This window comes from Cavia porcellus, unplaced genomic scaffold, assembly GCF_034190915.1.
Source record: "Cavia porcellus strain 051 isolate PalLab524CR breed Dunkin Hartley unplaced genomic scaffold, mCavPor4.1 scaffold_24, whole genome shotgun sequence".
Taxonomy (NCBI): Eukaryota; Metazoa; Chordata; class Mammalia; order Rodentia; family Caviidae; genus Cavia; species Cavia porcellus.
The window spans coordinates 35,901,533-35,914,359 of record NW_026947507.1 but is presented as its reverse complement, the minus strand read 5'-3'; the positions used below and the strand labels follow the sequence as shown (position 1 = coordinate 35,914,359).

At 54.7% G+C, this 12,827-nt stretch overlaps 1 protein-coding gene across 3 annotated transcripts; it reads left to right on the top strand.

Moving 5' to 3' along the window:
* Positions 1 to 7,012: 7,012 nt before the first annotated feature.
* On the top strand, positions 7,013 to 12,365 carry Egr3 (early growth response 3). Of its 3 annotated transcripts, XM_005008113.4 has the most exons (3): positions 7,303 to 7,458; positions 7,879 to 7,931; positions 8,728 to 12,365. In XM_005008113.4, exons 2-3 carry the CDS (start codon positions 7,892 to 7,894, stop codon positions 9,738 to 9,740), a joined length of 1,053 nt encoding a protein of 350 aa, XP_005008170.1. In that variant the 5' UTR covers positions 7,303 to 7,458; positions 7,879 to 7,891; the 3' UTR covers positions 9,741 to 12,365. The 3 variants fall into 3 exon arrangements, with proteins under 3 accessions (XP_003479708.2, XP_005008170.1, XP_005008171.2); XM_003479660.5 differs by lacking the exon at positions 7,879 to 7,931 and having other exon boundaries at positions 7,013 to 7,458; XM_005008114.4 differs by lacking the exons at positions 7,303 to 7,458; positions 7,879 to 7,931 and adding an exon at positions 7,522 to 7,734.
* The last annotated feature ends 462 nt before the right edge of the window (positions 12,366 to 12,827 follow it).

Below are 12,827 nucleotides of genomic sequence, written 5' to 3'. Positions count from 1 at the left end.
AGGGTACTGAGGCTAGAAGAGAATCAGAGAGAGGATTTAGGAACTGCAATCCTCCTTAGTTTCCCAATGGCTTTTCTTACAGAGGAGAGAACAGAGGGACTTGCCAGCTTTAGAATCAGTCTCTGCCACATGGGTAAAAGCCTAGGAAGAGATGCCGTATGTATGGCAAACCATGGAAATGACATAATGCCTTCATCTGTTTTTCCCTTCCTGTCACCTCCTCTCGCCTGCCCCTTCCTCTTTCTGCTCCCCCATTCTTTCTCTCTCCCCTTTTCTATCACCCCCTTTTTGGCTCCCTTTGACTGCTGGTCCCCTCACATTTGTACCTTTTCTGGTTCATTTCAAATCATAAAGTTCCTCTTTCCAAAAAGCGCCATCCCCTGAGAGTCCTTTCTACAGTGACACCATCTCTCCCAGCTGAGAAGGGGCCGTCCCACAGCAGGCCCCAGGGGAATAACAAGCCCTCAAGCACATGATTCTTCTTACTCTCCATGACTCCCTGAGCTACGACAGCAGTTTCCATTACAAGCCCTCATTTCCTGACCCCTTCTTCCTTCTCCCTAGGGACTCTAGAGCAGCACCCCAAACCCCCAAATGGAACTCTAACACATTTTTCCCAGAACTACCTGCAACAGAATCCAGAAACCCCTGGATTAACAGAGCTGGGAAAAATTTAGAGGAAGGTGGTCTAGTCCAACCCCTCCCTAAAACCTAAGAAGGAGGCCTGGTCCAAAGTTCCGTAGTTTATCGTAGAAATTACAACCCAGGTTCCCAAGCTGGGGCTGATATCTACCCACCTGACCTTTCCCAGGTCTCATCCTCTGCTCCCTCCTATTCCTTCCCTGCCCCAACCCATGCCACTTGCTGTGTAGCCCAGCCAGGTACCGTGCATGCTCTCATCCTCTGCCCACCCATGCCATGTAACTGGAGGCTAGGAATTCCTGTCTGGAGAAGAGTATTTAGAACAATCAGCCTTGGGGGGTTCTGGTGTACCCTCCTAGCAAATGTTACTTTGTAACTTCCTCTTCCTGGTCACCAGAGTCTCCCTTAAATTATCTAAAGCTTGATCAAAAACATCCTGCTTCTTCATGACTGGTATCCCTTAGTGCACTTTGAATTTAGATACAAAAAGGTACATAAAAGGGAAGTGTGGCCTGTAACCCCCAACCCTGGGAATCTAAGGCAGGAGGAGGCCTGCCACAAGTTGGAGGCCAGCCTGGGCTGCACAGTGAGACCTTGTTTCAAAAAACGAAGACAAAATTTGAAAATAAATTAAATCAATAACTGAAATTTTAAAAATAAAAATAAAATGGAAGTGCATGGTTGGCCTAGAAAGGATGCTGTGGCCTTTGACACAGTCTAAGGAACTGGGACCTAAGCTCGAGAGGTCACAGTTCCCCTGACGCTGGTCCTCCCTGGGCAAAAGTTCCCCCCCAGCCCCATTCTGGATTCAAGGGATGCTGGGATGTCACATTCAAGTCTTTCTCCTACATATTGCTTTCTCCCCAGGTTTGGTACCTATTCATCCTCTTACTCATATGCACCGTCTCATTTCTTTCCTCTGACATGGCAATAATGGACACTAGAGGTGAGGTTGCAAGCATTCTTTTTGGAATCATGCAGGGTGCATTCAAATGTCAGATCAGTCCCTTTGTGGCCAAGTGACCTCCAGAAAGCTATTCAGACTCTTCCCAATGACTTAGATTTTTCATTTAAAAAAAAAAAAAAAAAGCAGTCAAGTGCGGTGGCATAAACTTCTAATCCCAGTATTCAGAAGGCTGAAGCAGGAGGATGTTCAAGGCCCACCTGGGATACATAGTGAGCTCAAGCCCAGCCTACACTACATAGCAAGACCATCTCGAAAAAAGAAAGAAAGAAAGAGAAAAAACACAAAGGCAAATGTTGACAGAGTAGTTCAAAAAGTTTCACTAGGGGGGCTGGAGATTTAGCTCAGCGGCCCCAAGCGCCTGCCTTGCAGGCAGTCGCGAGTTCGATCCCCAGTACCGATAAAAAGGAAAAAGACAAAAAAAAAAAAGTTTCACTAGGACTGTTGTAAAGAATGAAGAAAATCAAGGATGTATACACAGCCCAGACAGGCAAGCATCAGTAATCAGCTGCCCCCATCTTCTCAAGCTGCAAAAAGCTCTGTGTGTCACCCTAGACATGCTTCAAATCAACCAGGAGCACCAGCTTAAAGTTCTCCATGAAGTATGCAGGGCTCTGCCAGGCAGCCAATATATTTCCCTTCTGCAAGCTTCCAGGCAAAACCTACTTGGCCTCTAAACCTCCTGTAGTTACCAAAGAAATAGCAATGACCTAGAGAAATACAGGAAGGACTGGCCAGGGTAGATGTTACTGGTGAGCTGTGGGGCCCCTATGAACCTTCTGTGCAGCCCCCGGCCCAGTAAAAAACAACCAAGGGCCCTCAACAGAACCACCACTTTTAGGCGCAGTCTCACCAGAGTGGGCCCTTCCACACGGGTGTTTGGGGGCATTTGGTCCCTAAACCTCCCACTTCTTACCAGATTCATCCCAGCATCATTAATGAGCCCTGCTATCTTCCAGGTATCTTCATGCTAGGTACTGACTTTAGTTTCTTTGCTATATTTATTACCCTTGCTAAAGTTTATGTTTCTGTTTTATGGTTCTGGGGAAGTACCCAAGCCTGGCCTGCTAAGCAAGTGTCCCCCAAAGGGACTACATCCCAAGCCCTGAGCATTTCAAAGTGCAAACACCCTCTGAGAAGGATAATTCACTAACTGCCTAATCCCGCCCTCCACCAGGTTGAATTAATTGGCGCGGGACAGGGGGGCGTTCTCTTTTGGAAGACAGCAAAGGATTATGTTCTGCAAATGGGGGGGGGGGAGCCAAATAAAGTTCAGAGGGCAGAGGTGACCACAGACTAAGGGACCACGACATAGCCATCAATGTCTTTTCTGAAGGGGCTGTGAGGCATCCCATCTCCTGCCCCCAGTAATGGAAACAGTCCCAGTAAGTGCAGCTGCTGGGCTAGCTGGGTTCCTCCAGCAAGAGCGCCAGGGCCTGGGGGGCTTGGCTCTGCTGCAGAGGGCTGATTCCTTTCACCAGCTCTGGGGGAGGGTGCCCTGAACCAGTGCCTACTCGTTCCCCAACAAGTTCAGGGCTTAGAGTTCAGGTAATTAGGCCTTTGGCAATCTCACCTGAGCATGCCAATAAAACTGAAATAAACAGCTTCAACCCCTCTCCAGGGAGAGGGAAAACAAGGAGGGAACAACAGAGGGGGGGTGCTTTTTTTAATGATGAATTCTAGTCCTGGCAATCAGGACTAGAAAAGAGAATACTAGAGTTCTACCAAGCAGCCCCTCCAAACATGCTATACTGCTCTACAATCATGGCTATCCCTCTTGCCACAGAACAATGGTAGCCTCTGTGTGCCACCATTATCTAGGGTGACAGTGGCCAGCCTGAACAGGAAGCAGTCGGCAAGGGCACAAGTGGGTAGGGAGGGCTTCCCTAGCACAGAAGGAAAGGCCCTGAAGTCCTCACCTCACACCAGGAGCCGCAGCAATCCACTAAAAAAGTCTAAAGTAAATAAAAATTAAAAAGTCTAAAAGGATGCTCCAGAATGTGAAAGAGCAACATTTTCTTATGCTGCCTTGTGTTGAGACCTTAATCCATGCCTGGGCTCCCGCAGGATTGGGCCCATTCTTTATCCTTACCTTGGTACAGTGCCCAAATAGGAATTTCCTTTTCTCCATAAATAATAGGCATTAGTATCTTATATATGATCATATGGGCATGGGATGGAGCTCCACACCTGGCCCTGTTTACTAGTCTCTCATTCCTGGGACACACAGCAGGAGAGCATTTCTGTGGAGGCAGGATGGGGGAGAATGCAGTTTAATATTACCTGCCATTTACTGATTGCTAGGCGCCTGGCATTAATACTCTATGAGGATTCTCTTATTTAATTCTTCCTGCAGGATAGGCACTTATTATTGTCCCAATTTACAGATTAGAAAACCGAGCCTAAGAAAGAAATTCAGAAGTTTATCCAAAGTCACACAGAAGCTTTCCTGAATGCTTTAACGGAAAATTTCCATGCTATGCTAACAATGGGAAGAAGGGAAAGTATTCTTGCCCAGCAAATAAGAAGGCCCCAGCGACATGCTGTCCCCCGGGTGTTTGTGGAGTGGCTTCCCTGGAGTGGCCACTTTCCACTATGTGCTGCAGCCCTGGAAGGTTCAAAGGACTGCTAAAGCAACCACCTCTGCTTTTCCTACCGCAGACCCGGTGGAGCAGGGAGGGATAAGGCTGCCAGGTCCTCGCTCTGCCTGTCCTATCCCAGAAGAGATTCGACAGGTGGAAAGCGGGTGCACTGTGGGGTCCTTGGGAGTTGAACTGGGCAACCGGAGGCCTCTCACTTCCTCCCCCCACCCCCGCAGGCTGAGCTCTGCCTCGCGCAGGGAGACATGGGCAATGCAGTCTTAGGGCCTTGTCGCTCGCCATGGGCTGAGAACCTCGCAGCAGCCTCGAGCTGGAGCCCGCGGAGACACCCCACCCAGCCTCGTGTGCACGCGCAGCAGGAAGCGCCTCGGAAGGGCCAGGACTGGGGCCAGGCGCGCGCCAAGCTCGGGGTCGCCCCCGCTCCCCTCCCTTCTTCTGCTACCAGGCTCTGTGGCCAGAGGCCTGAGCTGGTGGCTAATATTTCACGCCCCCCAGACCGCCTCCCTAGGTGACGCTACAGCCTGTGCGGTTCCTTTAAAGGCTGCGGGTTCCGCTCTTCTTTCCTTTTCCACTGGATGCTAAAATGTGCAAATCCGGGGACCGGAATCTGCAGCCAAATAGAGAAGACGAAGGGGCGCGGCCGGCGCGTCACCGGATCCGCTCCTTGTATGGCTCTTCCCGGCTTGGCCCGCCGCCCCGCGACCCTCCCTGCAGCCTCGGGGCCCCTCCCGCGCACAGCCGGGCTCACACCGCCACCCACGCCCCCGACCGGCCGCTCGCCACCCCCAAGGGAGGGAGCCGGGGGCGGGAGGCGCTGCCTGCCCAGATTCCGGCCGGAGCCCGGCTCCGCTGCAGCGCGCTGCTTCCCTGCGCCGCGCGGGCGGAGGAGAGCCCGGAAGCGCTGCGCCTCCACGGCTCGGGAACCGGGAGCCTGGCGGGAGAGGCGGCGGGGGTGGCCGAGAGGGGGCTCGCGGGCGGCGGGAATCCCTCCTTTCCTAAGAACCGGAGAAGATCCGGGGGAGGCCGGGGCCTCCCCTCCTCAGCTCCCCAAGTGAAGGGGGGGGGAGCGAGGTTGTCATCCGCCCCCTCTACAATGCGCAGCTCGGGAGTTCCTCCCACACATCCCCGGCCCTCATGGCCCTCCCACGGCGTGAGGCCCGGGGATCCTCTCTTCCTCCTCGTCAACACTCCCACTCCCTCTGAGATGTGCACGTTCCCCCAGCCTCGTCTCTCCAGCGGGGTACGCGGGATTCACCGTGCCCACGCGGCCACTGAGAAGGGAATCCTCCCCCGCCAAGCTGGAGTGCCTCCGGGTCGCGCCTCTGTGCTCCCTCCCTGTCCTCCCCTCTCGCCCGGGTCGGGCCTCGCGCAACCCCGGATCAGGCCTCGGGGAACACAGCACCCGCCCCCGGGATCCGCTGCCGCTCTGGGAGGTGACAGCGCTCCGGGTCGGCACCCTGGCGGCCCTTGACTGCGGAGCGCCGGCAGGCAGCACTGAGGACAGTCCTGGGGCGGGGGAGGGGCAGGGGGTGAGAACCAGGGGAAGCCGCCGAGAAGGCGCGGAGACCGTGGGTTCGGTCGGTGTCCTCCTGCTGCAGCTCAGCCGCGGGCCCTTCCCAGGCAGCAGCAGATAGCGACTGTGCCCGGGCCTGCTGGGACCTCCTGCCATCCTGTGGCCAAAGAGGTTGCTTTGGAGCTGTTAGGGAATTTATTTAGTGCACGTGTTTTCTCTCTTACTCTCCATCCCTTCTTCTTCGGCTACCTAAACCGCACATCCTCAGCCCCAGATGTGAGGCGCTCCTGCCTCCCGCGCAGCCGCTGAGCTCAGCAGGGAGTCAGCGCAGGGTCAGAAGCCCAGGGAGGGGCAGGAGTTGTGACGACGAATCAAAGTGAAGTAGGCACAAAAGTTCTCAGGATAGTGGACCGAAGAGCCCTGACACTTTGAAACCCCAGCCCCACCCCGGCCGACAGGAAGCACTGCAACAGTCTGAGTCCTGAGTAGGGACTCGGCCAGCGGCGGGGAGCAGGGTCCGAACGGATACCTTTTGGGATCCCCAGCAGTTTCCAGGGACGCCGCCGGGTGGATTTGGTTCTCTTTCCCCCGGTTAGGGTAGTCAGAAGCCTGTTCCAAACAACCGCACCCTATGACCCCACCCTCAAACGCGCCCTATAATGCAGACCTGAAATAAGCGCAAGCGCAAGTGCGCGCGCACACACACACACATACAGACGCGCACACACATTCACACGCTTGGTTGCTGGTTTTTCAGCCGCGCGCTTGGCGCTTTGCATCCAACTGTATTCCTCTTTTCCTCTCTCCTCTCGCATTTTCCTTCTTCCTGCTCTTATTTGTCTTTCTCTCTCTTTTTTTTTAAGAGCGGCGTGAGGTGCAAGGCTCTTGCACGCTGGCTGCGGCTCGCTTCCTGCTTTCTAATGTTCCATTGTGAGGAGCTTCCATTGTGACGTCGCGCCCCTTCGGCTGGGCTTTGTCTGTCCATATATGGGCAGCTACGTCACGGAGCTTTCCCGGGGCTCAGATAAATAGGCTGGTGGAGTTCCCTGGCTGGGAGCTTTTGGGCAGCAGTGAGCTTGCTAGGAAGCGGCGGGGCTGGTGGTGGTGGTAGCGGCGGCGGCAGCGGCGACAGAGGCGGCGGTGGCAGCAGCATCGGCGGCGGTGGCGGCGGCAGATCGGGGAGCGGGGGGGCGACGGGCGCGTGTCTGTTTGTGAGATCAATACCGAGGCCGCGTCCGACCCCCTCAAGCCGAGATCCCCCCCAGCCCAGCCCCCACCCCACCCCTGCACACGCCCCAGCCCCCCACCCGCGACCCAGCCTCACACGGCACTACCGGAGGCACCCGAGAGGATCACCCCCTTTGCCCCCTCCCACCCGCCTATCCCCAAAAAAGAGAAGATACCCTCCCCTGGCCCACCCCTTCCCCTCTTCCCTCCTCCCTCCGAACTTTCCCTCTCGCATGCTTTTCCCCTGCACCACGGATTGCCTCTCGGATGCCGCTTGCCTGGAAGCTGCGTTAGGAGCGAGTGGCGGCGGTGGCAGCGGTGGCAGCGGTGGCGGTGGCGGCGTCAGCTCGGGAGTGCTATGACCGGCAAACTCGCCGAGAAGCTGCCGGTGACCATGAGCAGTTTGCTAAACCAACTGCCTGACAATCTGTACCCCGAGGAGATCCCCAGCGCGCTCAACCTCTTCTCCGGCAGCAGCGACTCGGTAGCCCATTACAATCAGATGGCTACAGGTAAGGGCGGCGGGGAGGCGGCGAGGCAGGCAAGGGAGAGGAGGAGAAGGAGGAGGAGGGAGCGAGCGAGCTGTGGATGGATGGATGCAAGGATGGATGGATGTCTAGATGCAGAGATGGTTGGATAGATGAAGAGGGCCGCTGGGAATTATCCAGGGGGCGAGTTGCTCATCCCACCCACTCCTCCCTCCCTCCTCGATCGGGAAGGCTTGGTTGGCGACGCCACCGTAGAGGTTTTGGTTCTCCCGGGTGGGGGCAGCCGCCGACCAGAGGGAGGTAGGTGCGAGCGGCTCCGGGGTTCTCCCTCCCCACGCAGGGGGCCCGATCTCTGGGCTGCGCGCAAGGCGTGGTGCTATCGCCCCCTTTCTCGGGAGGAGCCCAGCGTCTTTTTCACCCGCGCTCTCCCCCTTACTCCCTCAGCCTCCCACCCGGGATGGAGCCATGTGCGGCGTGGAGTCCCCGCGGTGGGAGAGGTACTGCGACGCTGCCTTTCCGGGGCGTTCAGCAAAGCCTTGGGGTGTGGGGACGGCGGGTAGAGGGAGGGGGCACGGGGGGCTGCCACGGGGGGCTATCCCGGGACCGCGGAGCTTGGGAAGGGCGGCCGCTACCGCCACGGAGGCACCGGCCGGTTTTCCACCGCCCTCCATCCTGCTAGCTGGGGCTAGGCTTTTCCCCTCCAGGGAGAGCTGAAAGCTCCTTCAGGCCCAGAGGAAGCAAGGGCTGGGGTAGGCGACAGGAGAGCTCCCTTCGCGGGCGGCACCCTTCCACGCTCGAGGACAAAGCGTCGGAGCGCTCTGGGTGTGCGACCTGGGTGCAGCGCGCAAAGGGGGCACTGCCGCGGTGGTAAAGGCGCGGCGTCCTGGAGTAGATAGGGCAAGGGAAAGAGGACGAGTTGGGTGCGCTGGAGAGCTGGATCTCCGCACACTTCGGGTCTGAAACTACCTGTAGCTGCAGCTACCTGCCCGCCCCACCTCGGGAAGAACAACAATGCTTCTCGCGCGCGCGCGTGTGTGTGGTACGTGAGCGTGTGCGTGGCGTGTGCGGAGTGTGTGCCGCAGACTCTCCACACCCCGATCCGTAGTATTTTGCTGTATCCAGGTTGCGCCCGGGAGCGCGGCACCGCCCGCTTTGCGCCCGGGCTCAGCGTTCCTCTTACCCATGCGCTGCGCACTCCAGCGGGCCGCACCCTCCGTACCTGGGCAAGGACCTGGGCGCAGCGCAGAAGCCGGCTCGGCTTCACTCACCTCTCCCTTCTCCCGCTCTCCGCAGAGAATGTGATGGACATCGGTCTGACCAACGAGAAACCCAACCCGGAACTCTCATATTCGGGCTCCTTCCAGCCAGCCCCCGGCAACAAGACCGTGACCTACTTGGGAAAGTTCGCTTTCGACTCCCCTTCCAACTGGTGCCAGGACAATATCATTAGCCTCATGAGCGCCGGCATTTTGGGAGTACCCCCGGCTTCAGGGGCGCTCACAACGCAGACGTCCACGGCTAGCAGCATGGTGCAGCCGCCGCAGGGAGACGTGGAGGCCATGTATCCGGCGCTGCCCCCCTATTCCAATTGCGGTGATCTCTACTCGGAGCCCGTGTCTTTTCACGACCCCCAGGGCAACCCCGGGCTCGCCTACTCCCCCCAGGATTACCAATCAGCCAAGCCGGCTTTGGACAGCAATCTCTTCCCCATGATTCCAGACTACAACCTGTACCACCACCCCAACGACATGGGCTCCATTCCGGAGCACAAGCCCTTCCAGGGTATGGACCCTATCCGGGTCAACCCGCCCCCTATCACCCCTCTGGAGACCATCAAGGCGTTCAAAGACAAGCAGATTCACCCGGGCTTTGGCGGCCTGCCCCAGCCGCCGCTCACGCTCAAGCCCATCCGGCCTCGCAAGTACCCCAACCGGCCTAGCAAGACCCCGCTCCACGAGCGGCCTCACGCATGCCCAGCGGAGGGCTGTGACCGCCGCTTCAGCCGCTCGGACGAGCTGACCCGGCACCTGCGCATCCACACGGGCCACAAGCCCTTCCAGTGCCGGATCTGCATGCGGAGCTTCAGCCGCAGCGACCACCTCACCACTCATATCCGCACGCACACGGGCGAGAAGCCCTTTGCCTGCGAGTTCTGCGGGCGCAAGTTTGCGCGCAGCGACGAGCGCAAGCGCCACGCCAAGATCCACCTCAAGCAAAAGGAGAAGAAGGCGGAGAAAGGGGGTGCACCCTCTGCATCCTCTGCGCCCTCTGTGTCTTTGGCCCCCGTGGTCACCACCTGCGCCTGAGGCTCGGGCTCCCAGGCCCCCTCTTTTTCCCTCCAGTGCCTCCCAGCTGCTCGCTTGAAAGCAGTGGGAAAGCCAGCCACGGAGGCTTAGGGGCCGCGCCCTGGCCTCTCCATGGACGTGCGGCCCCTTGCACCCTTCGATGCCCCCACTCCCACCCTTTCACACCCGCCAGCGGTTGGGGGCCAAGGCTGGAGGCGCCCTCCCTTCGCCGTCCCCCCCTTAACCGAGGCGTGGGGGCGGAAAGGTGGCGTCTAGCCCGCTTTGTTCAGTTCGGATCGCCTTGATCCAGGGGCCGCTGGGCCGCGCCAAGGACCTGCGGGGGACTGAACGGGGTCAATCCCAACCCTCGCCGGACCCAAGCACCTCACTGATTCCCTAGCATCTCCCTCGGTCCCCCATCGAAGACCCGAGAGGGGGAGGGGGCATGGAGCGCACCAAAGCGCAGAGCTTGCTGCCCGCCGCACGCACGCGCGCTTGCGTGCGGAGATGCGCGCGAGTATGTGCGTGCTCGCGTGTGTGTTTGTGTGTGTATGTGTGTGTGTTCGCGCGCACGCGTGTGTGTATGTGAGACTCTTGAGCTGATCTGGGCTGTGTCTACCCCAAACTCTTCCCCATATCGGGTCCCCAAGGCGCCGGGGGATGTCCCGGGCTGGGAGCCTGCACATGGCAGGGGGAGATGGGCTTCCATCTGCTCCGAAATAATGTTTCTCACAGAAATGCCTCGGATGCCGCCGCCGCGGTGCTGCTGCCGCCGCTTTGGGTTTGAACCCTCGAAACCCCTCCTTTGCGGGGCGCTTGCCTCCTAGGCCTCAGGGCACTTTGATCTGCGGGGAGTAAGCATCATCACTGAGCCTGCCTTTTAAAAATGTCTTTCCTCGGCCCCTCTTCTCCTGAATCTGGTTCTGGAGTTTGGCCTCTGACCTACCCCGCTCTCCTCCTCCCTTCTCTCTTAGCCTTGTCCAAGTGCTTCTCCGAATCTTTTCCCAGAAAGGCAGGCCTCAACCAGCCACGGCTTTTTGGTTGCTTTCAGTCACATCCCCATTTCTCCTTCCCACCTTTCATGAGAGAGCTGGCTCTGGGGTTTTTTGCCCAACAGACAGAATTTAAATATTAAGTATTTGATGTGTGTATATATATGTATGTGTGTATAAAAAGGCACAGACATACGTATATATAATATACACACAGTATGTATTCCTAGCAAAAGCAAATCTCCAAGGTACTTGGTTATCCAGTGCAGCGCACTGGAGTAAAGAGAATCTGTAGGCATATACAGCTTTAAATAATTTATTTTTATGAAAATGTTAGTTGATGGAATTATATCTACATATGTGTATGCAGAGTGAATTTACCTACTCACATACATGCATAAATGTGTATAGATATGCATACACATCTCTGTCCAAATTTTCCTCACAGATACATGAGGATTTTTGCATCCATCCATGTTAATGAATGCAGCATCTCTTTTTTTCCATACCCCGTCTCACCTTCTCCCTGCCCTACCTCACCTCTTCTCAGGCACCCCTTCTTCCGCCGAGGTCCCTGCAGCCCTCCCTCGCACAGGGTGGCCCTTTGGAAGCGAGAAGTAGGGAAGGGTGCTCTATGACACAGCCTCCAGCCGTCTTGACTGAATGTACTGTTCCCTATTCGCATTATTTCTCCTGTGGCCAGAAAGCGGCCCAGAGAGGAGGAACAAAGGTCTGGAGTTTACAGAATGTCTGTTTTTAAAGTCACTTTATGCGTTTCCCACTTTTTTTTTTTAAATAAAAAAGCACCGTTTTGGTGGTGGATAAATAATACTAAAAGGACTCTAGTGAAAGGGGAGAGAAACTCAAAGAGCAGGGGGATTGTGAATTTCCAGGTACTCGGGCTTTTTGTAGGAGAGAGAAGAAGATGAAGTTTGCCAGGACGGCCCATATTTTTTCAGCTGAAGGGTAAAATCTTTCTTTGCAGAGACAGTATTTTGCTGAATACTTTTTATAATGTGATGATTATTAAAAAACAAAATTTTGGTCACTTCAAAGCTGGAAGGAGGAATCAGATATCCTTTAATATTTTTTCCTTGCTCCTTCTGGAATATGCATGTCACTGCATGGTAACTCTGAGTTTTCCTTTGTTTTAATAAAACTGTTCTCAGACATTTAAGCTAAACTAAGAGAAAAATAACTTTGTTGCCAAAAGGTTGTGCTATTGGGATTTTTTAATATGTCTGCATGTTTTAAAAACCAACAAAAGGAAATGCACTCTAACTTACGTGAACTGAGAGAAAAAAATCAGGTTTTAAACAGGAAAACCTATGGGGAATGATATTTTTTGAAAGACTTTTGTATAAAGTTGAGTACTTAGAAAAAGACAAACCAGATGTAATATATTTTGTGGATGTTTTTATTTCTTGGATTTATAGTACCTTATACTAAGGTTAAAAAATGCTTGATATTGTGAAAAGGTGAAATTCTTCACCAACATTTCATTTGCTCTTTTGTCACCTTGTTATGCCTATATAATATAGTTAATGAAAACAGCATTTTTAAAAACCCAAATAATTGAAATGGTGTAATGTTGTACCATTTGCACTGTGAGCAAATGCCAATACAGTAAATATATTGTGTTTGCTGACAATCAGCCGGCCTTTAAATCTCCTTATTTTGTTTCTTGTTTTCATAGCATAAAGTTTTGGTTTGGTCTGTTTTTTGTCTTGTTTTGTTTTTGGCTGGTGGTTTGCTTCATAGTTGTTATGCTTGGTTTTTGCTGTTCTTGCTCTGTATACTCTTAAATTGGAAATGCAGAACTTGTTACAGGAAGTTGCTCAGAAATTTTGTATGGACTCTGGTGTTTGGTATCTAACTTTGAGTGCTTATGGCAGCTTTAGGAGAACAGGATTCCATTCCACCCTTCTGGGAGTCTCAAACTGCCAGGGAAATTAGGTGAATGAGTTGGATAAACTCATGAGAGTCTGGGCTGGTAACTGGAATTTTCTAGAACCTTTCCTGTGGTTTCCAAATCTCTTAGTTGGTGAGCTGTTTCTCCAGGGGTCTTACCAACTCCCATTAGGACCCTGAAGGGCCTCTATAGGCACACAGAGAG

Bases quoted from the DNA above. Each gene is read 5' to 3' on its own strand.
- Egr3 (XM_003479660.5), top strand. From the start codon at position 7,305: ATGACCGGCAAACTCGCCGAGAAGCTGCCGGTGACCATGAGCAGTTTG. The intron at 7,459-8,727 runs GTAAGGGCGGCG...CGCTCTCCGCAG, and splicing joins TTACAATCAGATGGCTACAG to AGAATGTGATGGACATCGGT.